We start from the raw sequence: 24,399 nt of genomic DNA on the forward strand, positions 1-24,399 counted from the left end.
CCAGAGATTTCAAGCAATGCGTAATAGCTTGGGATAGTTCGAGTTATCCATGGAGAAATGCAATAACTAAATCGCAACTAGATAAACCAATGGTTTCTTGATTCCATTTGTTAAACAACCTGTTGGTTTACAAATTGTTTGTTTGTTACTTTGATTTTGTTAAAAAGTGGTAACCAACTTATGATTATTTGATTTGGGATAAATTGCATATTCTTTGGATCATATAGGTTAGGCCACTCAATGATCATAATAAACAAGACCAAAGAGAAAAGAAGAGGAGGGTGCCTACAGTTTATTTGATGTGCCTGCTGACTGCAAGATGACTATATTGGGATGTTCTGGGGTAGGTGAATGTAGTTTGAGAATCTTGTGTGTGATTGTACTATATTGAAGAGAATAGCTTGAGTAACCAGATAGGTTTCCTAAGTCATGGATAGGAATATTGCACACAACATATGCATGCATACGCATGCATATATATAATCGCATATTTTTATGCTTTTGTGTAGGCTATATATCGTGTCGTCCACTTGCAGTTTTCGGAGTATGGAGTATTTCATAAAGCTTAACGGTGTTTGCTTTTGGATTTTGCGTGCTCTCTTTCTTGTAATCTTAATCCTCCATTTCTCCTTCACTTTGTGTTTCTGTATTCCTCTAATTCTCTTTGATTATTAGATTTCCCTCGTGGAAATATCAAACTAAGCTTATAATAATAAGCAGAAAATTTTAACCATTCCATGGAATGTGTTGCACATATTTCTTTTGAAATGAGGTATCACGTGCTTCATGTATACCAGCAGCATGCATGAATTTTGTAGCTAAATGAAACTTAGCACTCATAAGGGAAGTCTTGAAGCAATATGCTGCTTTTGAACGCAAGCAAATTGTCCTGTTCAGAATCTAAATAGCTTCTTTTATGCTTCTTTCAGATCTCATCATTTCGTGAAAGTAAGACGGATGACAGAAGATTCTACATAGTTCTCCAACAAAGACACTTCATTTGAGGACTTATGCGAGTATAGATCGTGTAGCCTGGATTCAGGCTTTGAATTTTGGCAACAAAAGAAATTTCATAAATAGAGGAGTTCTTTTATGCAGAATGATGTATTAATTTCAACTGAAAAGCTTAGAGATCGCATGCAAGGCGAGGGATTGGATGAGACAGTATTAAGGACTGTGAGCAGATTATGCGTATAGAGTTTGCTGAATACCACAGACAATTGAAACTTCGATATGAAGAGCACTTAACCTCTATTGGTACATTTCATCAGCAGCTGGAGGTACTTTTTGCATAAACAAGTAATGGGTGGGTATTATTTCAGTTTCTTAGATTGACATGGTATTCTTTGTATGCTAGTTCCCATAGTGTTTAATAGTTTATGTTATATGCTCCTTTACTATGTTGTGCTTGTTACAAGGACACATTAAGATCTTTAGACACCTTAGGATGGAAAATGTTCTTTGAACTGTATCAAGATCAAACTGTTATTTGATGTTTATTAACTTGCTGTTACATTTAAATTTATACAATTATGAAATGATTACTGCCTGGATTGTCTTTTTCAGCTAGTGTTGTGATGACATTACTTACAAATTTTGATGCCTGAATTTTTCATAAATCATGTTAGTGTTGCTCTATATCCATTAACTCAAAGTGCATGTCATTTTACATTGCTTTGTGTTTGTAATTTGAACCTGCTATCTTTCTAGGTCTTAAAAATCTAATTCAGTTATTATAATGCACAGTATGGTGGAACTAATTGTCCTGCTTTTAAGTTATTTTCTCTTTCCAGTAGTTGAATATGTTACAGAATATATAATTATTTTCTCTTAAAGAGTTAAAATTCACAATGATTTTTTTCTTTGGGATAATTTTAGTCAAATCATGTGAGTCATGTTCTGTTTGTCCCTTTGACTATTTTGTTACTTGGAGGTGAATATTTAATATGGTTCCCTAAAACTAAATGATTTCTTTGTTTAACTTGTTTATCAGAGTTTAGCAGAATGTTGGATGATAATTCTTTGTTCAAATTGGCTGAAATCACTAATGATAAGTATGCCGACTACTTTAGACACTATGATCTTCCTTTAAAAAGTTGCCTTAGCTAGGTAACAGGCATTAATCATATATGGTAGATGTCATGGTGAGAGAACCCAGAACTTATGCTCTTATCTTCATGGCTTTATCGAGCCTTCTTACCCAAGAAATTGGTACATAGCAACTTTACATCGGGGAAGAAAACTTAAATGATAGTGACATCATTAACTGACGTGATTGATCTACCTCAAAGATGATTTCTTCATTTGTTTAAGAAGTTCTTTTTTGCTTGAATATACCATTTCTAAGGATGCCAATCTGCATATGCAGGAAGTTGATGTAGAAGATGCTGCGACTCGCGAAGGCCAATTGCAGCTACCCAAGTATGACTATTCCAGCTCTGGGCGTGAAAAATTTAATGGTACTTCCTAGGCTAGTTCTAGTTCATGTCAATTCAAGAAAAACAACAGTATAATATATTTTTTTCGATCAGTATATGTGTATATCTATTGTTGCTTCCTTTTGGTCGTGTCAAATCTTGTTTAATTTTGGAAGTTGTCCTTCTGGCTTAAGTTGTTTGCATGAATGATGTCAGAGCAAGTAATTTATCTGAAACCTGCCTCTCTTTTTCCCATCTTTTTACCTTTGATCTGCCACCTTTATGGGCTTATTGCAAAGCCCATTAGATCTTCTTCTTTCGTTGTTATTATTGTAGTATCACAAATGAATTTAATAAAACTACTTTGTCGTTGGCATTGATGGCTCACCAATGAATCTTATGTAAAACGACCATCAACCATTTGGACATTTGCCATTTCTTTCTGTTTTAGCTGTTTTCTCATGTTTCATACTCTTATATTTTTTTCTTCTGTATTGGATATTTCACCAATGAATCCTTTCTGTTGTTGTTTCACCAATGAATATTGTGTAGAACATACCTCATCAAATGCATCATTCAGCTGCATGAAGAAGAATGACAAACAATATCTCCTCGTCTTTCATGATGTTTAATTTTGTAATTTGACCAAAATCTTAATTATATCCTATTCTTTTCTAGTAGCTTTCTCAAATCTTTGACAAGTAAAATTTATTTATCTTGGAATTAGCACAGTTGGTGCACTAAATTGATGAACTAGAAACTCATATTTATCATAAAATAGATAAATACAATTTGCATATGTACTCCCAGTAAAATCAGGGCTACTCTATTCTAGTTCGGTGTTTTAGTGGTTCAGTAATTCCTGGTATCAATCATACTTTTGATACAGAAATTTTTTAAGTTTTATATTAGAGACAATCTACAACCTTGTGCTGCAAGTTGATCTTAATTGATAACAGAATAAATAGATATTATCAGCAATGATCTACAGAAATTTCCAGAGGAAGTGGTACACTGTAAAACCTTGATTTGCAGCTACTACATTGAATGCTTTAGTTTACTATCAAGTGATAATTTTTACCCCTTCTCTTTTTATCAATTCACTTTGATTAGAAGCTTCCTTGGTATTCACTTACAGATTATCCAGATTGCTTTAAATCTGGATATCATACTTGAATTCATGTTGCAGCTAAAAAAAAAATATTTTGTTTTCTTTTTTTTCTCATAGTTGTATTTTTTTGACCAGAGTACAGTACAACTGAATCATCTGATGATGTTGAAAAGCAAGAGCTCGATGAATTATCAGACGAAGAAGAAGTTTCCTTTTTTGATACAAATGAGTGCTTTGGTGATCCTATAGTTACCTGTGCCGCTGAAGTAACATCCTCAAATGTGTCTAATATAATTTCTGGATTTAATACTAACCATTGTGATGCAAAGATAATGGACGTTGAGTTACAGCCTGATTATCCGAACATGTTGCTCCATATCCCAAGGCGGAAGAAGTTGCCAGAGCCTATTGAAAAGGAGAAAGGTGTTAGCCTTTGGTCAATGATTAAAGATAATGTCGGAAAGGACCTCACACGAGTGTGCCTTCCTGTTTTCTTTAATGAACCATTGTCTTCACTGCAAAAGTGCTTTGAAGACTTGGAGTACTCAGATCTATTGGATCAAGCATACGAGTATGGGAAAAAGGTAGCGTACTTATTTCTGTTTCTGTGCTGGATTTTCACATATCATCCTATAATATTAGAACAAAAAGCAACATGCCCTTTTTTTTTATTTAACTATGTTTATCTGTTTGTTTATCTCCTATCAAAGATATATATGGAAAAATTATTCTCAATTTATGACTTTTTCAAGCAAATATGTAGAGGCACAAAATTATATACTAAATTTTATCAGTGACTTTATTTGCAGATAAAAATTGGCTCAGCTATTGATAATTGTTGCAACTCTTATTAGTTCATTTTTTCAATTGTTTGCTTTTGAATCTTTTACTAGCATTTGCTTTGCAATTTGAAATAAAAGATGGTTACTCATTATGCCCACAATATGAAGTGCAACTTTAGCAAAGAATTGAGATTCTAATTAAAGTAGATGGAAAATAATTCTTTAGAAGTAAAAGTGATTGGTATTTGGATTTTGTTATTCAATGATTTAGAGAGATCAATGAAGATATTATTTATAGATATAAGAAGATGGTTAAGGTGAAGAAAGCCATGAAGAGCATCATATGATCATTGTGTCTCCTAGATTACGAGAGAAATTTTACTAGCCAAATCTTGGGCAATTAGAAAATATAAAAAAATAAGTGTTACTGGGATGAAAATACATAAAAGATTTATAAGAAAAGATAAGAATAAATTTTTGCATTTTGATCAATTGAGGGTAATTTAATGAAGAAAATCTTTTAAGATCAGTTTGAATGTGTCTAAGGAGACCTATGCACTGTTATTATTAATTGAAATAAGTGTGAAGAAAGGTAGAGGAAAACCTAAGATTTCTTTATTAGAAGCAATTAAAAGATACTTGATGGCTCTTTTCTTTAACGAAATGTAATGTGGGAAAAGATGTATCTGGTTGACCCCAAATGGTTGGGACTTATTGATTGTTTTCTCGTTTTTAATGATTTTTCATGTAGGACATTCAACATTGATATATAACTTTGAGGTAGCATAATTATTTTTTTTAAGAAAAAGCATTCATTACTTACAGTGGAATATTACAAAACAGAGATGACATAGACTCATCGAAGTCCAAAAAGAAGGGAACTGACAGGATCACCTAAAATTAGTAAGGTTCTGGGTGACGAAGTTAAGGTTCCTGGAGAGGAAACTACCTTTAACTACCTGCAACCTTATACAATACTCGGCTATGTTAGAGACAATAGCTTTAAGGTGCTGACCTTGAACCCTTGAGGTAGCATAGTTTGTGATACAGAGTACTTACCCTTTACAGATCTTAGTTTAGAATTGAAACACTTTATTTTTGTATTTGTATGGGGTGCAAACTTTATTTTCCCGATTGAAACAGATTGGTGGTAGTCTTTGACAGGGATTTACATTTACTCAATTTGCTGGTGAAGTTTGCCTTAAAAAATTGCTCATGAAGTGATCAATCCATTATTTCCTTGCAGTATTCTATTTTCATCCATTTTTGTTAATAACAATAACATATCCACCTATAGAGTTGCAAACTTGCTAGCTATTGCAGACAAGTTGGTCATTATCTTTTCTAGATTGCTAGTGAAACCTTTGTCATGTAGTGGTTCCAGGATTCTTGTTAGATGTAGGATATTAACATCCAGTGGTTTTAAAAGACACTCGGGTGCTTGCCTAGACCCTCGGGCGAGGCGAGGCCCAAGTGCCTCGCACAAGGTTCGGACGACACGCTTCAATGAAGCATCGCTTGGGCGCTCGCTTGAGCCCAAGCGTCGGGCGTCTTGAGCGAGCGCCCGATTGAATCCAACGAGTCAAACCAAATTGTGAATTCTGGTTTGGTTTAACAGTGACTTAGTTGGTCCAATCAAACCAACTAAGTCCAATAGTAAACATTAAAACCCACCCCCCTCCCTTGACTTGCTCGGTAAACTCTAGGATCCATCGTTGCATCCTCTACAGCTGACGAAAAGGTCCAATCTTCCGCTTCCGACACCGACTAAGTCTTCCACTATCGACTAAGTCCTTCGTCGCCTACGTAAAGGTCCGAATCTTCCTCCTTTGCCGTTGCTTTTTTCGTGTGCAGCTCCCTCTACTGCTTAATCTTTCGTGTGCAGTTCCCTCCACTGTCAAGGGACAAGTCCACAGCTTTCTTTGCCACTGTTGTTGTCGTTCGCAGTTTCCTCCGCCGTCGCTGTCCTCGTTCGAAGGTTCCTTTGTCACCGGTGCCCTCTCCTCACCCACGTTCCACCATTGGTGATTCCTCTTCTCCCCCACCCCCCCCCCCCCTTCTCTACTGCACACAATTATATCAACTGTTAACAGTGGATTAACTACTGTTAGCAGTGGATTGTTAATCCTTAGAACTGATAATTAAAACTATTGTTACCATATATTATATTATATTATTATTATATTTTATATTATATATTTTAAAATTATATTATTTTTTATTTTAATATTCTAGAGTGCCTCGCTTCGCTCGCCTCAGGTGTTTTGAGACCTTGGCACCTTTTGACGCCTAGCACTTTTAAAAATACTATTAATATCACTGTTTATTTGTTTTAATTACTGGGTACCACCTTCATTGTTGCTGATAGGTATCTGGTACGCTTTCTATATTTTCAGGTACTCATTATCTTCCATAATTTCTATAGTTTTCCATTGCTGATAAAGATTATCTTTAAGTTTTTCGTCATGCTTCTCACTTTTTTACTACCATAAAGGATTGAAGAGAAGCACCTGAAGGATCATTCTAGTGTAGTTTATCAAGGACTCATCCATGAACATCAGTTACAAGCCACTAGGCCAATGAAACCATACTTTTATAACCTGTTTGTTTATTCCTTCAAAAGAATTTCCATTCAAAATATCTTCTGGAGTTTCAAGTTTTTGTTTGTCTGATAATGATGAGCTTCTGAGGAAATACAAGTATTAAAAGAGGGTTAGATATGGAACCAATAAGTTGGAGCTTGACAAAGAATGATGTGTGCATAAACTTCAAGAATGCAATAAACGACCTCCCATACATGAGGAACCTGCCTGCCTTGCTCCTGCAAAAAATGAGGCTACTATCCAGGCTGACAATGTAAGTCCAATATAATTCAGATGCTGTTAGACATGAGAATGCTTTTGTCAGCCTAGTGTTGTATCACTTGAAGAAAATGCATCAATGGAGCTGAATGTTATCGAGGCAGTGGGGCGGTTAGTGCTAAAGAAGTATTGGTGTAAACTTGGGATAGAAAACATCAAGATGTTTTACATCTAATAATATCTCCTAGAATGCAACAGCTGATCTACCAAATTGCTTGTGTTTGTGAGTTAAATACCCATGATAGGCAAATAATAGAAAGAATGAAGTTGGAACATTGGCAATATTGATGAATTTGGAGTATCAAAAATACACAAAAACCTATTATAACACAATGTACAGACAGCAACATATCAATGATCGAACAGTCAGCACAAATTCTTAGGGTCAGGAGTTTCAAAAGAAAATTGGCACTAGGCTTAATCTTAATTATAGACCAATAAGCCATTGAAGAAAGAAAATTTACCTGCACATATGTACTATGAGAAGGCAACACATGAATTTAGGATGCATAAATTACATATGTGCGATGTATGATATCTCTAAAGAAAGTGATATCTGCTTTTTTTGGTTCTAATTAATTATGTTCATGAGCATATGCTGAGTATAGGAAATGTGTTATTTATAATATCTTGTACTGAAAGTCAAAACTGGTAATGTTTCTGTAACCGCAAAACTGAAGTTGCCACCTGTGGTGGATTTGTGATCTGTGGCTTTGAATAATGCACTTTTTTAGACCTAATTTGTTTCATCTTATAGGGAGGGTAATGTGTGCATGGCTTATAACTGCAATGCTCTGGATTATCTTAACATGTGTTTCTTATGTTGAATTCTTGTATTTAGGGGAACAGTCTCATGAGAATTCTGAATGTAGCTGCCTTTGCAGTCTCTGGATATTCTTCTTGTGATGGTCGCCCTTGCAAACCTTTCAATCCTCTGTTAGGTGAGACATATGAAGCTGACTACCCTGACAAAGGAATCCGCTTCTTTGCTGAAAAGGTAGGTTTTTGGACTATGATATGAAGATTTGGCCTTCACGTTACTGTTCCAATTTGCATCAAACTCTTCATTAACTATATCCCTTTACTGAATAACTTCACTTGTCCAGAATTACAAGAGTTCTATATTTCTCTTATATACATAATTTTTTTTTATATATAAGTAATTTGTTGTCTTTTTCTAGCATGAACTTGATCAAAAAATGTTATATATAGAGCTATAATTGGAATACATAAAAGTCTTTTCTAGTTTTATGAAACTACTTAATTGTTTTTCTCTTTTTTTTTAATCCAAAAGAAATGTGGAAAAGTTCCATCCTCATTGTGTTTATGGAAGGTAAACAAGAAACAAAAGACAGGTAAGCTGGGTGAAAGAATTTAAAAAGTTATCAATAGCTTACCAGAGTTTCTAGAATTAACCTCATAAACAAAGTTAACTGTCTCTAAAGTTTACAAAATGTACACAAAAAGATACACTTTAAGAATTCCAAAACATAAGAGTAAAATTTCTACTCTGAAGCAGTTTCTGTCAAGAGCTTGATCAACATGAAAAGTTCAAATAATTATCTGATAAATGGCCACAAGAAAAGATTTATGACTTTGTTATATTTTACACACCTGCAATGCCAAACCATGATGACTAATAGAATTCTTTTGAATATCCCATCTGATTATCTACGTGTTGGGAACATTGGAAAGCTAGGAAATGCCGAATTGTCCAGAGACTCGATTGGATGCAGATTCTGTTTTTAAAATGCATTAACAATGTATTCAAGTGGCAAATTAACATGTTTATTAAAAAGCTGGAAAACTTATTGTTTTTTGGCTTGTGGGTGAAACCATTCTTCGATTTGTATATTTTCTTCTTTTCTCTCAGACTTATCTTCTCTTCTTCCTTATAGTTTCCTTCCTTCTCTTTTATTTGAATCCTTTCGTTATCTCGGCGGAATAAGATGATAGGCTATGCCTGTATTTGGTTGACAAAAAAAAAAATCCAACTGTCTCTACCAATACTAAATGGATCCTGTAGCTAAGCAATGGCTGATGAGTTAAGTTAATCCAGATCCCAACCATCTGTATTCTATTCATAATTGAAATTAGTTTGATCTCATGGGAAAAAAATAATTTTTGCTCTTAAGCAATTCCAACAGACTTTGGCAATCAAGCAATAGTTACCAGATAAAACTTTTTAGAATCTAGCATGCCAATCATCTTTGTTTTAATTCGTTCTTACTATTTGTGCTCATTTCTTTATTGATTTAGTTTAGTTTATAAGATACATAATTCGTTCATACCATGCCTTATTTGATATGTTTTGTCACCTTTAAAAGGCTAATACATATATGCTCTTCTAACTATATCTACATCTTTCTGTAATGTTCTTTCACAATTGATAAAAAGTCTGGAATGATGTTGCTCACTACCTCACTTTCTAGGTTAGCCACCACCCTATGCTTATCGCTTGCCACTGTGAAGGTAGAGGTTGGAAATTCTGGGGAGACAGCAATCTGAAAAGTAAATTTTGGGGACAATCTATACAAGTAGACCCTGTTGGTGTACTAACCTTGGAATTTGATGATGGTGAAATTTTTCAGTGGAGTAAGGTATTATTACCATGCACAACTGTTCCTGAGAACCTCAATCTTCTGTAACAAAACAACTATCTTTTTTTCATTGTAAAAGATATTCACTAGTCTAGATTCCATTTATATTATAAAAGAGATATATGTTTTTCTTGTCATGCTATTCCAGGCTATCATCTTTGAAAAGAAAAGAATACTCTTCTACCCTGTCCAATGAGTCATTTGATTTCCCATGTAGGTCACAACAACTATCTATAACCTAATTCTTGGTAAGGTATACTGCAATCACCATGGTACAATGAACATACGGGGAAACCAGCAGTATTCTTGTAAATTAAAGTTCAAAGAGCAGTCACTCCTTGACCGCAACCCTCGCCAGGTAAGGAATGAGAATTTGCTGCATTTGATCCAGGCTTATCAGGTTCTTCTAACGACAAGGGCCACATTCTTCCACAAAGGTACAAGGTCTTGTTGAGGATGCTAAGGGAACAAAAGTTGCCACTTTAGTAGGTAAATGGGATGACAGCATGTGCTGCTCGTTTGGTGACGAAGTCCTTAAGTCCAAGAGCTCTTTTTTGACAGAAAATTCAACTTTGTTATGGGCAAGGAATAAGCCTCCTCCTGACCCCACTCGATACAACTTGACATCGTTTGCAATTACGCTAAATGAGATAACATCAGATCTGAAGGTAGACATGGCATGCGAGTTGTTGACTTTCACCTTTTCCGATTTACTTGTCTCTTCTTTTACCTTTGTTCTAAATTCTGAATATTGGTCATCGATTAAGGGGAAACTTCCACCAACTGATTCAAGACTCCGTCCGGATCAGCGATACCTTGAGAACGGGGAGTACGAAAAGGCAAATTCAGAAAAGCTGCGATTGGAGAGAAGGCAACGAATGGTGATCCTCTCATGTCATAATTCTTTTAAGCTCGAAAGTCATGAATAAGGTTTTCTGTTTCTTGATCTCCTAATTATTCTAAGGGGAAATATGCTTGTTACTTCTTATGATATACTATCCAGCAATGCTAGGAAATTTCTATTACCACATTCTTTATAAAGATATTTACTGCTTGATTTTGACCTTCCACCAATTCTTTACTGATTAGAATACTAGTACTGATTACCCTGGAACTTACCTAAGATGCAACAGAAACAGTCCCCTGAGAATTTGAAGTGGCTTCGTATAAAATGCATTATTGCGTGTAGGGTGCTCTTACCTTGATATGGGCTTCTGTTGTCATTGAATTTTGGGTCTCTTTCCTTGGTCCAGAAGTTAGGTGTTGTTGGTTGTTGACCGGTAGTCCATGATTGAAATTTTCTTTTGGTGCAGTCGAGGAAATTGCAGGAAAATGGGTGGAAACCAAGATGGTTTCGGAGGGATAGTGAGGATGGAACATTCCGATATATAGGTGGATACTGGGAAGCAAGGGAGCAGATGAAGTGGGATGACTGTATGGACATATTTGGCGAGTTCTGAAATGGTGTAACTATGGTTCCCTGCTAGGAAGAACTTTGCAATCGGGTGGGTATGATGTGATGCCTAATTGAGTTTCCTGCAGATGCTACTCTTCTGTGGTAGACATTTGCGCTTACATCTATCAATCTGCAGATGGCTTGTGGGCTTTGTGGGTCGATGGAGTTGCTGATTGAAGATGCTTATATCCAACTGTTTATTCCTTTGTTGTTTGATATTGTTATTCAGTTTAGGGCAAGAGGACATTCTTTGTAACATGGTTATTTTATATTGTAACTTATTGCCCCTTTTGTGATTAATTAGCATAACTTAATGATCCGAGGGCCACATCGTGCTGAAATTGCCTGAATCACCTATGGCTGTAAAAAAAAAACATGTGTATTCATCTGTTGCTCCACTGTGTCTATATTTGATCTCTTACACCAGTGACCTGAGATTCAATGCATTTACCTTGTGTAGCATTTCGTGTCGCAAAAGCTGTCTTTGCGACTTTCTAAACAAACCTTGTATCGGTCGATCATCATTTTTGTTCTTACGGTCAAAAGCTTATTTAAATTGTTGAATGCTAGCGGTAATTTTAATTCTTACAGACAATTATATATGTTGGTGTTAACGCTGGAAAAACCATTTTCATTCCTTTCTTGCTTGTGAAATCTGTGTTTTATCATCTGAGAGTATAAATCTTTGTCCCTGTAAATGTAAATCCACTCCACTCCACTCCGCAGGACGTCTTATGTTGTTGGAAGCATATGACGCCTCTGTTGCATTGGATTATGTGGGTGGTGGTGGTGAAGGACTGCATCGGCGTCATGATTAGTTTATTTTCAGTTTCTTTAATATATGTGTTAGCGTGACATCAAAGATCAAATGATTCAAGTCATGTGAGGTAGAATAAAGTAGTGAGGGTAGATGGAGTGAAGGAAGCCACGACGTTGCAAGAGACAAGCAAAGGAAGGAAGGAAGGATAAGTAAGTGCTACCGATGTGTCTCACAAATACTGCCAAGTAGTGATTCATCGACACCGAAAGAGTAAAACCATTTCCTTATTGAAACAGAGAAGGCAAAGGCAACAAGTGACTTGGAGGTGTAGCTCATGCATGGCAGCAGGCCTCCTCCGCCAGCTCCACCCCGTTGACGCTCTCGTCCCCCATCCTCTTCTCCTTGTAGACGTAACCCCTGGCGGCCGCCGCGAAGACCACCAGGTTCAGCACGCTCAGCACCGCCAGAAGCCAGTAGAAGTCGTACAGCTTCCCTTTGTTCAGGTCGTCCGGTAGCCACGCCCCCTTTCCGCTCTCCCCCGTCACCTTGTGGACAATGGTGACCAGCGTGGAGCTCAGGAAGAAGCCCAGCGAGAGCGTGCTTAGGAACAAGCCGGTGCTCATCGTTTTCATCCCCTTGGGGCACTCCCGCAGGAAGAAGTCCAGCTGCCCGATGTAGGTGAACGCCTCGCCTGCCCCCACCAGCAAGAACTGCGGCACCAGCCAGAAGACGGTCAGGGGCACGACGGCCGCGGTCGGGTCAGTCCGGGCTGCCCGGAGGCGCTTGCGTTCGGTGAGGGCAGCGGCGCACATGGCGACGATGGAGAGGACGAGGCCGACCGCGATGCGCTGGAGAGGTGTCACTCCCTGGGGGTTCCCGGTGAGGCGGCGGGCGGCGGGGACGATGAGGCGGTCGTAGATGGGGACGGTGATGAGGATGGAGCCGACGAAGAAGACAGTGAGGGAGCCGGCGGGGATCTCGAATGAGGGGCCGATGTGGCGGTCCATGGTGGTGGCCTGCGACACTGAGAAGGTGGTCATCTGGGCGTAGACGGTCCAGAACATGATGGTTGTGGCCCAGGTGGGGAGCATTCGGATCACTTGCTTCACCTCCTCCACGTCCGTCAAGGTGGAAAGCCGCCACTTGGTCTGGTCCACCGTCGCGTCTCCTTCTACGATGGCCGCCCGGTCCAAGAAGCTGCCATAAGTTGTTAAAGAAGAAGAAGAATCAGTACTACTATTACATCACCTTTGTACTGTTTCTGCTGTAAAAGTCGTGCAATCGATATATTGCATGTCTCGAGATTTATCGCCTAATCCTATCATTAATTAACTGTGCACTCTATCTTGATACAGAAAGATACCACTGATTAATGACAAGATAACACTACCTTTTCTTAACATGACATTACACTAATTATTTTTCAGTTGTCATTACATAACTAAGCATGCGCACACTTCCCCAAGATGTATTAAATGCAAATTAAAAGTAAGGAATAAAATCATGAACCAGCAGTAAGAACTGAGTGTCGCATAGAACTCTCATGACCCCATCTGAGGCCTAACAAGGGAGGGAAGAAGGAGACCATCTTCAAGTGAAACAGCAAGCCATTTACTACCAGATTTTGTTCCTCCAGCAAACCCCCCCTTTCTCGTGACTCATTCGTGGATGTCGACTTCGATCAGAGCGGAGACAGGACTGTGAAGGAGACAACAATGGAACGACTTGCTTCAAGTGGAAAAAGCTACTGTGCGTTAGGTTGACTCCATGAAGAATGGGTTCGGAAATAGGCACCACCATGACATGAACCTGTGATCTTTATATATATTCTTTGTCTTCATCCTACGCTGCAGTTTCTCTTTTAAGGTCTCGGTGACTAGGGTTTGTCATAGAAGTAACTTACAAGCTCTCAACTACGAAGCTATTCTTCTTCACTTCCACGGGCGCTAAAGAGAATTGGAAAGGTCTAATAGCTTGACAGTGGTAGGGGGTACCAAAACCAGCTCAGCATGGCAGGAGATCATTCATTGCTTTACTGTGAAGATTTTGTCTGTTCATGAACTTTGGTTGCCCTAATGCATGCACCACCACCTTGTCCTCGCTTTCAGGGCAGGGAGAATAAGGGAAGGTAACTGTAATAGCAAAAACTCACCAACCGTCTTCGAAACTGCTCATCTGTCACTTCACCCCATCAAGCTCAAGGAGCTAGCTGATGACTAAATTCTTTCGGAATGGAGGTGTATCAGGGACAGGCTTCAACTGTGGCTGATGAGAGAGTTCTTTAAAACATGGGGTAAAGGGTGGATGGGAGATCCCCAAGAAGGTGTGATTGCTGAACACATCCCTTGGCCAATCAGGCTCTCACGACTCAACGTAGAGAACTTAGAGGTCAAATTGTTCCTTCTTTTATTGATCTCTGGATCAAGATCTCATATATTTAATCTCCACCCTCCCACCGCGTAGGTTGATCATTGGATACTTTGCCTCCTCACTCACTGATCTGAGGGATCTTCTGTCGACTACATGCTAACAAATGACAGGTCAAGGATTGCTGGCTCGTTCCCATAACTTCATATCGTGGGGAAAGTCTTATCTACTCGGTGTTAGAATGGTTCGTGGGGTCTCTCACAATTATACATCTCTGGTCTCACTAAGCAGGGGTCCCTTTTGTGATTCTACCACAGCACAAGCTATCCCAATCTCGGACTCGGTTTCCTGCGTTCTTCTTCGAGCTGAATAATTAGAAAAAGATGACGTCCATATGATTTGAAGATAAGACTGTCATGTTGTATCGATAAGTTTCAGTGGTTGAAGGATTTTGGCTTGCTTAGAGATGGGTCTCTCTCTCTCTGTCTCTCTCTTCTAAGACACATGATGGCGAGTTTTGTGAGGAGGAGAACCTGTAAATGGACATCGGAGGAGGATTTGGAACCTTCTTATTTTTTCTTGTTGATAGGAGGGTTGCCAATTTTCTGTAGGCCAGCAGTTGATATGGTTAGGAATTAAGAAACGTAAGGTTGACAGCCAATCAGTAGGCCGAAAGGTCATATGCCCTTCACAGCCACGCCATATTCTATGATCCAGAGATGAACAAGTGTTTGATGTGGTCAAAGGTATCCTCAGATTAAAAAGAGAGGCAAAAAAAAAAAAGCAAGAAAAGAAGAAAAATAAGAAGAGACTGTAGTGCATGAAGGTGGGACCATCGAGCGGCCTCGGTGGGGGCACACTTGGATGAGTCCAGTGTGGACCCACTGGCAACCCGTGCTGGTCCCACGCAGTCGAGCCAATTGGCTTCGGACATGTCAACGAATAAGCGTGAGGGAGGAGGAAGGCAAGCGTTACCGGAACTGCTTGGTGTGGAGCAGCTTCTGCTTCTTCTTGTTGGAATAGGGGGCGCTGCATCCTTCGGCGGTGTCGATGTCGTGGAGCATGGAGGAGTCCGGTACGTCGAGGCGCCTCTTCCGCCACGCGCTGACCACGACGGAAGCGATCTGGGAAAGCGGGCTCCCCACCAGCCTCTTGAAACGATACCTGCTGGTGCCGGACAAGAACACGGCCAAGCCAGCCACGATGGCCACGGCGCAGATGCCGTAGCCCCACCGGCGCCCGACGTTGTCTTGGATGTAGACCAGCACGGTCACGGCCATCAGCGCCCCAATGCTAATGAAGAAGAAGAACCAGCTGAAGAACCGCATCATCTGCTTCTTCTCGGCCCGGTCGCCCTCGTCGAACTGGTCCGACCCGAACCCGGACACGCTCGACTTGAGCCCGCCCGTCCCAAGGGCCGTCAGGTAGAGTCCCAGGTACAGCACACCCAGCTGCGTCCCGTTCGCCCTCACACACCCGCCGCCCAGCGGATTACTGCACTCCGGGGGCCTCAACCCCGGCGCCGCCGTCGATATGGTCAAGATAGTCACCCCCTTTAGTATAAATTTCGTTCAGTATTGCTTGATTCTTAGCAATTCGTATACCACTACTAAACCATCAAAGGCGAGGAATGCGAAATGCTTACGGAGGCTTGGATGGCGGTGAAGATGGCGATGGTGAGGTATCTGAAAAGAAACGAGCAGAATTAAGACGATGAACCGAGTCTTAGGAATTCCTTGTCGGTGCATGGAGTTGGGGAAGGGAGGATACCGGCCGAGGTAGGTATCGGCGACGAAGCCACCGAGGAGGCAGAGCATGAAGGAGGTTCCCAAGAAGTTGGTGACAACGTTGGCGGATGCGGCATTGCCGAGGTGCATGGTGCCGGTCAGGTAGGTCACCAGGTTCACCGCGATGCCCAGCGTCGTCATCCTCTCGCACAGCTCCACCCCTTGGTTTATTTCCCATTGGCATCACATCCACAACCATCTTACTATCAGTCACGGAGCAAACACAGGTAGGCAACTGAAAACAAGGAAAGAGAGCCATGACCGGACCTAAGATCATGGCGGCGCTTGTCCAGCCGCCGGTGGTAGACTTGACGGCAGGGCGGCCCTTGAAGTCCCATGCGTCGGCGAGGGTCTTACCCTCTTCGGCGGTCTCAGGTAAGCTGGCCATCTCCCACTACAAATCTCGCTCTAGGATTAACAGGCGTGCGTTATTAGTAGCAAAAGGTAGGTGGAAGAGCAGAGAGAGAACAGTAGTATTAGATGATAGAAGAAGAAGAAGAAGTGAGGATGCAGGTGGGGTGGGAGACGGGGATTTTATAAGCAGATGGCAGGGGTTGTTTGGTCTTTATACGTATACAAAGCATACGCCATCGTGTATTATACCGACAGTCCCACCCCAATACTAACCTTCTAATTTTGAGGAGGTAAAAGCTTCTTTTCTCTCTATGAATTAACTAAAATTTCAATGCTGCTGAAACAATTTAAAAGCATAGAAAAGTACATCATCCAGCTAAGAGTAGCAATATCCAAGTCAAATCATGAAGGATGATGCAATAATGCACCCCTGCTGGTTTATTCTAAGGGAGAAGAGAAGCTGTGTGATCTTAGGAACACGAAGAAAGAAGTCGCTTGAAGCTTTAAACTCGCCACAATGAATGCCACGGAAGCGTTGAGCCATGCGGGTGCACCTGTCTTACTGAGACATCAACGGGTGACAACCTTGCAGGTATAAGTCACACGGCCACCTGCAATTGTTGGTGCCAAGTGAGATGGGAAGCCAGATATCATGTATTCTTTTTTATTTGACTTCAATTTATGGCAATTTACGTAACGAAAAATAGAAATTATCTCACAACAAAACAATGATAAATCATGATAACTCACAAAACCGAGAGATTAATCAAGTCAACTTGGTTTGCTAAGATGCAAGTCGGCAGTTCTTTGTTCATTGTTTGCCACGAATCCGGAAAAGAAAAGACGACTTCAAATGTAAACGAAGAAGACACCATCTCGGTGCGTTGAACGTTGTCCATGGCGGCCGACACGAGCTCAGAGCTGTGACAACGTCGAGACGCTCCATTCACGAGAGAGATGGGTCAAGCAAAAGTCAAAACTTCGAGCCTCTAGCGGCGATTCCACCAGCGTCGATCCGACGCGGTTCGGTTTGTCGCCATGGAATCCAAACCTCGAGACTCTAGCGGCGGTTCCACCAGTATCGATCCGACGCGGTTCGGCTTGTCGCCGTGGTCGTAGCCTCGTCCGCTTGCTCCATGTTGTCGGTCGTTGGCTCCACACGCTGTGGAAGGGAAGTGTCGATGGCTGGCAGTCGTCCCATTTGGCCTTCCTGATTAAGAACACTCACCTTTGGATCTCTCTGTTCAATCCACTCCGTCGCAGCAACAGCAGCATGAGGGAGGGAGAGAGAGGGAGAAGAGGAAGGTATTCTTTAAGCTTTACATCCTCGAGCTTTTGAAGCTCCCTTGTGAGTGTAATCGATGATACGTCGAAGATGACACAGTACTACATTGCCTGTTTGCATGTCTTTCGTCATTATTGTCACCCACGGAAGAAAACAGTAAGAAGGAAGTCAACTCTCAAGTCATTTATCGAAGCTACAGCAATCTGTCTCCAAGTCAAGAGTCCAAATACACGCATTGGAAACATTTCATGTCCTAGAAGTCTTGTCACCACCATCACTGATCCATGAGAGAACACAGTGAACAGTTCTTCTACTGCTCGGAACTCACCAATAGTTAGCAGGGTCAACTTTGTACTGGTTTGTTCATTTGCTGGAAAATGAAGCCTGATTAGTAGATTCTCTTCTAGTGTTGAAGATGGAAATGCCAGAAATAAGTACATGTGAGAGGTTTTTGATACTAAAGCAAGCATAAGTTTAGTGGTTTAATTGATTTTTTGTCAATAGAGTCACATATAGCCAATTTGAAACACGGTTCTAAACACGCCGAGCGATATCATTGGAGCAGATAGATTTGATCAATAATGCGTGTGCACAATATGTAGGAAAACTCTGCTTCTTGTGTACTATTGCCCTATTCATGAGAGTGTAGCAAAATAAATGAGATGATAATGTTGATCCAATCCAAGGATAGATATTTCAAGGAATCGTATTTTGGATAAGGATTCCATTGCAACTGCAATCTAGTAAGGAACAATCACCCTTAGAAATTTCTCACCGTCTTTTTCATCCAAACATTTACATCAAAGAATCAATATGGTAGCTGAATTCAGCAGTGCCAAGCTAAAACCACATCAACATGGTACCAGCTGCTGGAGTCTCCTAATGAGAACGACAGGTTCTTCTGCTCAACGATGGTGGAGTCTCTCGCAGACCTTATGAACAGTACACCATTTATCTTGCACAGAAAATGTCAGCATACAGACAGGAGAAGCTGCAAAACTATACCTAACGAAAATATAAAAGCAGTTACCGACACAGCCAGTGGCTTCTCCACCGCAAGTTTGTACGGACAGAGACGAGAGCGGGCAAGACAAATGATAGAGCCGTCCAATCTACGTGCAGCTGTAGATGGTTTGCGACTAAAATCCCAAAGCCGAGTCCCACAGGAACAGCGAGGGTTCACGGAATTCCAGGACTTCGTCCTCCCGTCCTAAGCAAGTTTGGAGTTAGCCGCAGTCCTTTGCACAGCTTCTGGGGCCGAAGCTTTCTGGATAGACATGCATTGGTCTCTCGCCGTACCTACAAGCAGGACTTTAATGGGCTTTATTTGGTACAGAGTAGACCAATGAAGCCATCCCGTTCGGCCCTCTGTGTTGCCTGCTTACAATATTAATATGAAAAGGGTCGATATTCTAAATTAGCAGACTGCTAATCTAAATTTTTTGAGCCTTTATCAAGTTGAGATTCTCGGTAAATTTACTTGTTCTGCATACCGTATTCCAAGTTTGACAGCGTTAATGCGTCAAAGATTCAGAAGCTTCATTGAAGTCACGCTTATGCGATCTTACAGCGGCTTACATAATTGAGAAATGTGCTATATATATATAAAAGGAGCTCATGCATGGCATCAAGCCTGCTGCTCAAGTTCCACACCCTGAGCGTCGTCGACGGACGTTCTAGTCTCCTTGTAAACGTAGCCTCTTGACGCCGCGACGAAGGCCACCAGATTCAGAGTGCTCAGAGCGACCAGAAGCCAGTAGAAATTGTACAGCTTCCCTTTGTTCAGATCGTCCGTCAACCACGCACCCTTTCCGCCGGACCCGGTCACCTTGTGGACTATGGTGACCAGCGCCGTGCTCAGGAAGAAGCCCAGAGAGAGCGTGCTTAGGAACAGGCCGGTGCTCATCGTCTTCATCCCCTTGGGGCACTCCCGCAGAAAGAAGTCCAGCTGACCGATGTACATGAACGCCACGCCTGCCCCGACCAGGAAGAACTGAGGGATCAGCCAGAAGACGACCAGGGGGACGACGGCGGCGGTTGGGTTGGCCAAGGCGGTGCTGAGGCGCTTGCGCTCGGTGAGTGAGGCAGCGCACATGCCCAAGATGGAGAAGACGAGGCCTACGGCGATGCGCCGGAGCGATGAAAGACCTTGGGGGTTCCCGGTTATTCGTCTGGTGACAGGGACGACGATGCGGTCGTAGAAGGGGACGGTAACGAGGATGGAGCCGACGAAGAAGACGGTAAGGGAGCCGGCAGGGATCTCGAAGGAGGGACCGATGTGGCGGTCCATGGTGGTGGCTTGCGACACCGAGAAGGTGGTCATCTGGGCATAGACGGTCCAAAACATGATGGTGGTGGCCCAGGTGGGGAGCATTCGGATCACTTGCTTCACCTCCTCCACGTCCGTCAAGGTGGAGAGCCGCCACTTGCTCTGTTCAGCCGGCGCGTCTCCCTCTATGATTGCCGCCCGGTCCAAAAAGCTGCAACGGGATAGAGTGAAGCATCCACCTCGAATCATTTAAGATATTAATTTAATTTCAAAAGGTAAATTATTAAGTTGTAGATCAAACTCATATATATATATATATATATATATATCAATCTAAAAATTTAAGCCATTAAATCGTGAGTCAAAATCATATATATATATATATATATATATATATATATATATATATATATATATATATCTCACCCATATTTATGAATATGAGACTGACGACCTTTTAATCCTCTTTTTCTAACAAGGGAGGCATTACCGGAACTGTTGGCTGTGGGGTACCTTCTCCTTCTTGCTCTTCCCTTTGCGGGCGACGCCGGTGTCGATGTCATAGAGGATGGACGGGTCCTCTGGCAAGGCGAGGCGCCTCTTCCGCCACGCGCAGGCCACGACGGCGGCGAACTGCGTCAACGGGCTCCCCACCAGCTTCTTGAACCGGTACCTGTTGGTTTTGGACAGGAACAATGCCAAACCAGCTATGATGGCCACCGCGCAGATGCCGTACCCCCACCGGCGCCCGAAATGGTCCTGGATGTAAACCATCACGGTGACGGCCAATATTGATCCGACGTTTATGAAGAAGAAGAAATATCGGAAGAACTTCATCATCTGCTTCTTTTCGATTCTATCGCTCTCGTCGAACTGGTCGGAGCCGAAGCCTGACACGCTGGACTTGAGCCCCCCTGTTCCGAGAGCCGTCGTGAAGAGTCCCAGGTAGAGCATTCCCATCTGCAAACCATTCGCAGGCACGCAACCCCCGGAGGACGGGCCAGCGCACGCCGGCGGCCTCAACCCCGGCGCCACCGTCGATATGGTTAAGATGATCACCCCCTGCGGTCCAAATGAGTTTCCGTCAGCACTCTTGCGTTCTAACATACGCTTACCGAAGGATTAGATGCGATGAGAAGAACTTGATGCTTACACACGCTTGAACAGCAGTGAAGACGGCAATGGTGAGGTACCTAAATCAATGTTAGCAAAGCGACCAGTAAAGAGATACAAGGGGAAGGGACGGAAGATGCATACCGCCCAAGGAAGGTGTCGGCGATGAAGCCACCGAAGAGGCATAGAATGAAGGACGTGCCCAAGAAATTGGTGATAATGTTCGCGGAGTCGGCACCGCCGAGATGCATGGTGCCCCTCAGGTACGGCCCCAGGTTCACCGCGATGCTCAGCGTCGCCAGCCTCTCGCCCATCTCCACCACTTTACAAGTTCCATTTTCACTGACAATCTTTACTTTTCATGAAGACAAAGAGATCACCGAGAGGAAGAAGGAAGGGAAGAGGTGGCAGACCTAAGCTGGTGGCGGCGCAAACCCAGCCGCCGGTTCGGGACTTGATGGCGGGCCGGCCCTTGGAGTCCCACGCATCAGACAGAGGCCTCTCCTCTCCGGCGGTCTCCGGTAAAACTACAATTTCCATTTCCCACCTCTAATGCTGGCACAAGGAAGAAGGCGACCGTATATGGAGATACACGCTGGGAATCGACCGACGGCGCTTTATGGCGGTGGATAGGGTGTCGTCGTCTATACGTCTGCCAAGACATTCCTGCAAACAGAGATACATGCACCGTCGTAGGGTACGCTCAGTATCCAACATACAAGCCATATTTTGGTTCCACGCACTTAGATATGTATCGCCCTCGTTTGTTAGAATCTAACATGCCAAGAACAATGGTCAGATCATTTTTATTACGATGGAAATAATTTTCTCTCATGTGTTCATGAAATTAAAGTGTTAAAACCGATCCAAATAGAAACCAAACTAATTCAAAAAAAGAAAAGGAAATATGATTCAAAATTTAAAATAAAAATATTAGAAATAGATAGAATAAATAAGAACATAGAACAACATAATTTCATTTATTTTCCTTTTAAATATAATAGTTTACTATGAATATAAATATATAAATGTTAAATATGTTCCATCAATTACTATATCGTTTCTTTAATGGTTCACTTAACATGGTCAAATTGAGATGGTTGAGATTAGAGGAAGTGAGAGTGGGATGAATTAGGGGCGACTATGCCTAATTCACTTTCTTTCAGATGCAACGCTCCCTTCCTAATTCACTGTTTATGTAATAATTAGCACGGAAGAGAATGAGGGACGCAAATGGCAGAATTAATGAGGGCAATTAGTTTAGTTTAGTCAGTGTATTTTTCCCGATAAGCATAGATCAGTTGAGCTAAAGGAATATGTTTGATGCGGATAGATTTGTCAGAGCAATCTATCGGGTCTAGGTAGATTGACCCGATAACCAATGTCTAATATTACAAATCAACCAAGACCCAACTTTAACGTGTCAACCAAAGTTTGAAGTATCTAAGTTGGTTAGAGTCCTATGTGTTCATATTGGGCAAGTGCTCGATATGTTTGATCAACTAAAGTAGTTAGGACAGTAGCAACTAAACATGTGATAACACAATTAGTAGTACGAAGACATAACCCGATCAATGTCTAAGCCATGTGGACATCATACCAAATTTATAATCCGAGAAATATTCTAAAAACGAGGGAATATAGAATATTCCACTCGTATCATTAAATATTTTCATAATTAACTCACTATAAAAGGCTATCTACGGCACGTAATCGAGATCAATTATTCTTTACTAAAATTATTCTATCAATGTAGGTTATTGATTTGATAAATATAGATCGAGATAAATGTTTGAGTCTACGTAAACCCTCGAACATTTAAATGTTTCTTGTAGTCATGTTGAAAATCTTATGCATGTCATCTTGAATTGAGTCGGATCGATCAAGACATCATTGATATTATTATTCTATAATTAATAAAAATAATTAGTAATATTTTGAGTCGAATTTGTATAAGTGTATATTACAAATTACATAAACAATTTATTTAACACAGAAAATTTTAATTTATATTTTTAATATATAAAAACTCGTTTATAATAAGATAGTTTGGCCGAGTGGTCTAAGACATCAGATTTAGGCTCTGGTCCGAAAGGGCGTGGGTTCAAATCCCACAACTGTCAGTTTTTTATATTTCTTAAATTCTTTTTTTATTCCTCGAATAACTAATCCGGTCTTCTCAAAATAAAAAATATTGAGATTATTCTTCAATATTTTTTTCGGTATTTGTGAAATAATACATTGCGGTATGTAATTTTTTTTAATATTTTGAGGTTTAGAAAATTAGAATTTCTGAGAAGCCTAGCAATTCCTATTATCTTTCTTTGGCATCTCTAATCTTATTCTATTCACTTCCCACAAATAAATAGATATCACATATGGTTTGGATGAAAACATTGAATCTATTTATCACACACAGAATACACCAAATCAATGGCTCCTACAATTGATATGTTTTATTTTATATTAATATGGACAAGCTTATTTAGTATTATTTTAAGTGGTAATTCGAATATATTTTTCTAATTTAAGCTTCACTATATTATCTTTCTCAAATAATATTAAAAATTAATAAAAAAATCATTCAAACATTAGATGTTATATTAAGAGCATATATCTTAGAGTTTAAGAAATCATAGAACAAATGTTTATCTTTGACAAAATTTATCTATAATAATAGTTATCCCTCTAATAAGACACATATTGGGAACCTACCACGATTTACGACCACATCAGCATCTAGGATGACACCTTAGCCAACACAAATCCCACAAAGGTCGGGCAGCGCTGACCAATCACAGCACCATCCCAGAGAAGACGGGACAACACCGAGCGAGTACCGCACCGACCTGTAAAGGCCGGGTCGGCATAGCGTCGTCCCGGCCTTCCTAACACGGCACCCACCAAGTACAACGTTGTCCCACAAAGGCCAGGACTACCCTGCATAGCGCCGTCCCATGAAAGTCGGGACGACGCTGACCGAGTACAACGTCGCTTAGCAAAAGGTCGGGACGGCACTGCCCGTGCACAGTGTCGTCCCGCAAAATCCGGAACGGCGTCGCCCGACAAAAGGCGAGGATGGCGCCGTCGTGCCCAACACCGTTCCGAAATACTAGGACAACGCCGAACCAAGTATAGCACCGATGGTAATAAAATAGCCCAGGTACGATCGGTCCCCCTAAGGGGAAGATAAAAACCCCTCGAGAGGTCAGACAAAGGGAGGTTTTCTTCTTCAGC

General features: G+C 41.1%; 2 protein-coding genes, 1 non-coding gene and 1 pseudogene across 4 annotated transcripts; 2 read left to right on the forward strand and 2 right to left on the reverse strand.

The window, feature by feature from the left end:
* The first annotated feature begins 1,172 nt into the window (after positions 1–1,172).
* LOC135586678 (oxysterol-binding protein-related protein 2A-like) lies at positions 1,173–11,555 on the forward strand. Of its 2 annotated transcripts, XM_065179893.1 has the most exons (11): positions 1,173–1,280; positions 2,369–2,459; positions 3,664–4,112; positions 8,013–8,168; positions 9,604–9,771; positions 9,989–10,129; positions 10,209–10,260; positions 10,333–10,439; positions 10,539–10,652; positions 11,085–11,276; positions 11,364–11,555. In XM_065179893.1, exons 1-10 carry the CDS (start codon positions 1,188–1,190, stop codon positions 11,229–11,231), a joined length of 1,518 nt encoding a protein of 505 aa, XP_065035965.1. In that variant the 5' UTR covers positions 1,173–1,187; the 3' UTR covers positions 11,232–11,276; positions 11,364–11,555. The 2 variants fall into 2 exon arrangements, with proteins under 2 accessions (XP_065035965.1, XP_065035964.1); XM_065179892.1 differs by having other exon boundaries at positions 10,209–10,439.
* A 700-nt stretch (positions 11,556–12,255) lies between these two features.
* LOC135671743 (protein NRT1/ PTR FAMILY 6.3-like) lies at positions 12,256–16,646 on the reverse strand. The gene is made up of 5 exons (XM_065179904.1): positions 16,409–16,646; positions 16,125–16,302; positions 16,000–16,039; positions 15,330–15,907; positions 12,256–13,184 (listed from the first exon to the last, which is right to left on the reverse strand). Exons 1-5 carry the CDS (start codon positions 16,527–16,529, stop codon positions 12,320–12,322), a joined length of 1,782 nt encoding a protein of 593 aa, XP_065035976.1. The 5' UTR covers positions 16,530–16,646; the 3' UTR covers positions 12,256–12,319.
* A 2,749-nt stretch (positions 16,647–19,395) lies between these two features.
* Positions 19,396–21,855, reverse strand: LOC103970376 (protein NRT1/ PTR FAMILY 6.3-like; annotated as a pseudogene).
* A 1,350-nt stretch (positions 21,856–23,205) lies between these two features.
* On the forward strand, positions 23,206–23,285 carry TRNAL-UAG (transfer RNA leucine (anticodon UAG)). The gene has a single exon. It is a non-coding gene; the product is annotated as a tRNA-Leu (tRNA).
* The last annotated feature ends 1,114 nt before the right edge of the window (positions 23,286–24,399 follow it).

Source organism: Musa acuminata, unplaced genomic scaffold, assembly GCF_036884655.1.
Source record: "Musa acuminata AAA Group cultivar baxijiao unplaced genomic scaffold, Cavendish_Baxijiao_AAA HiC_scaffold_1153, whole genome shotgun sequence".
Taxonomy (NCBI): Eukaryota; Viridiplantae; Streptophyta; class Magnoliopsida; order Zingiberales; family Musaceae; genus Musa; species Musa acuminata.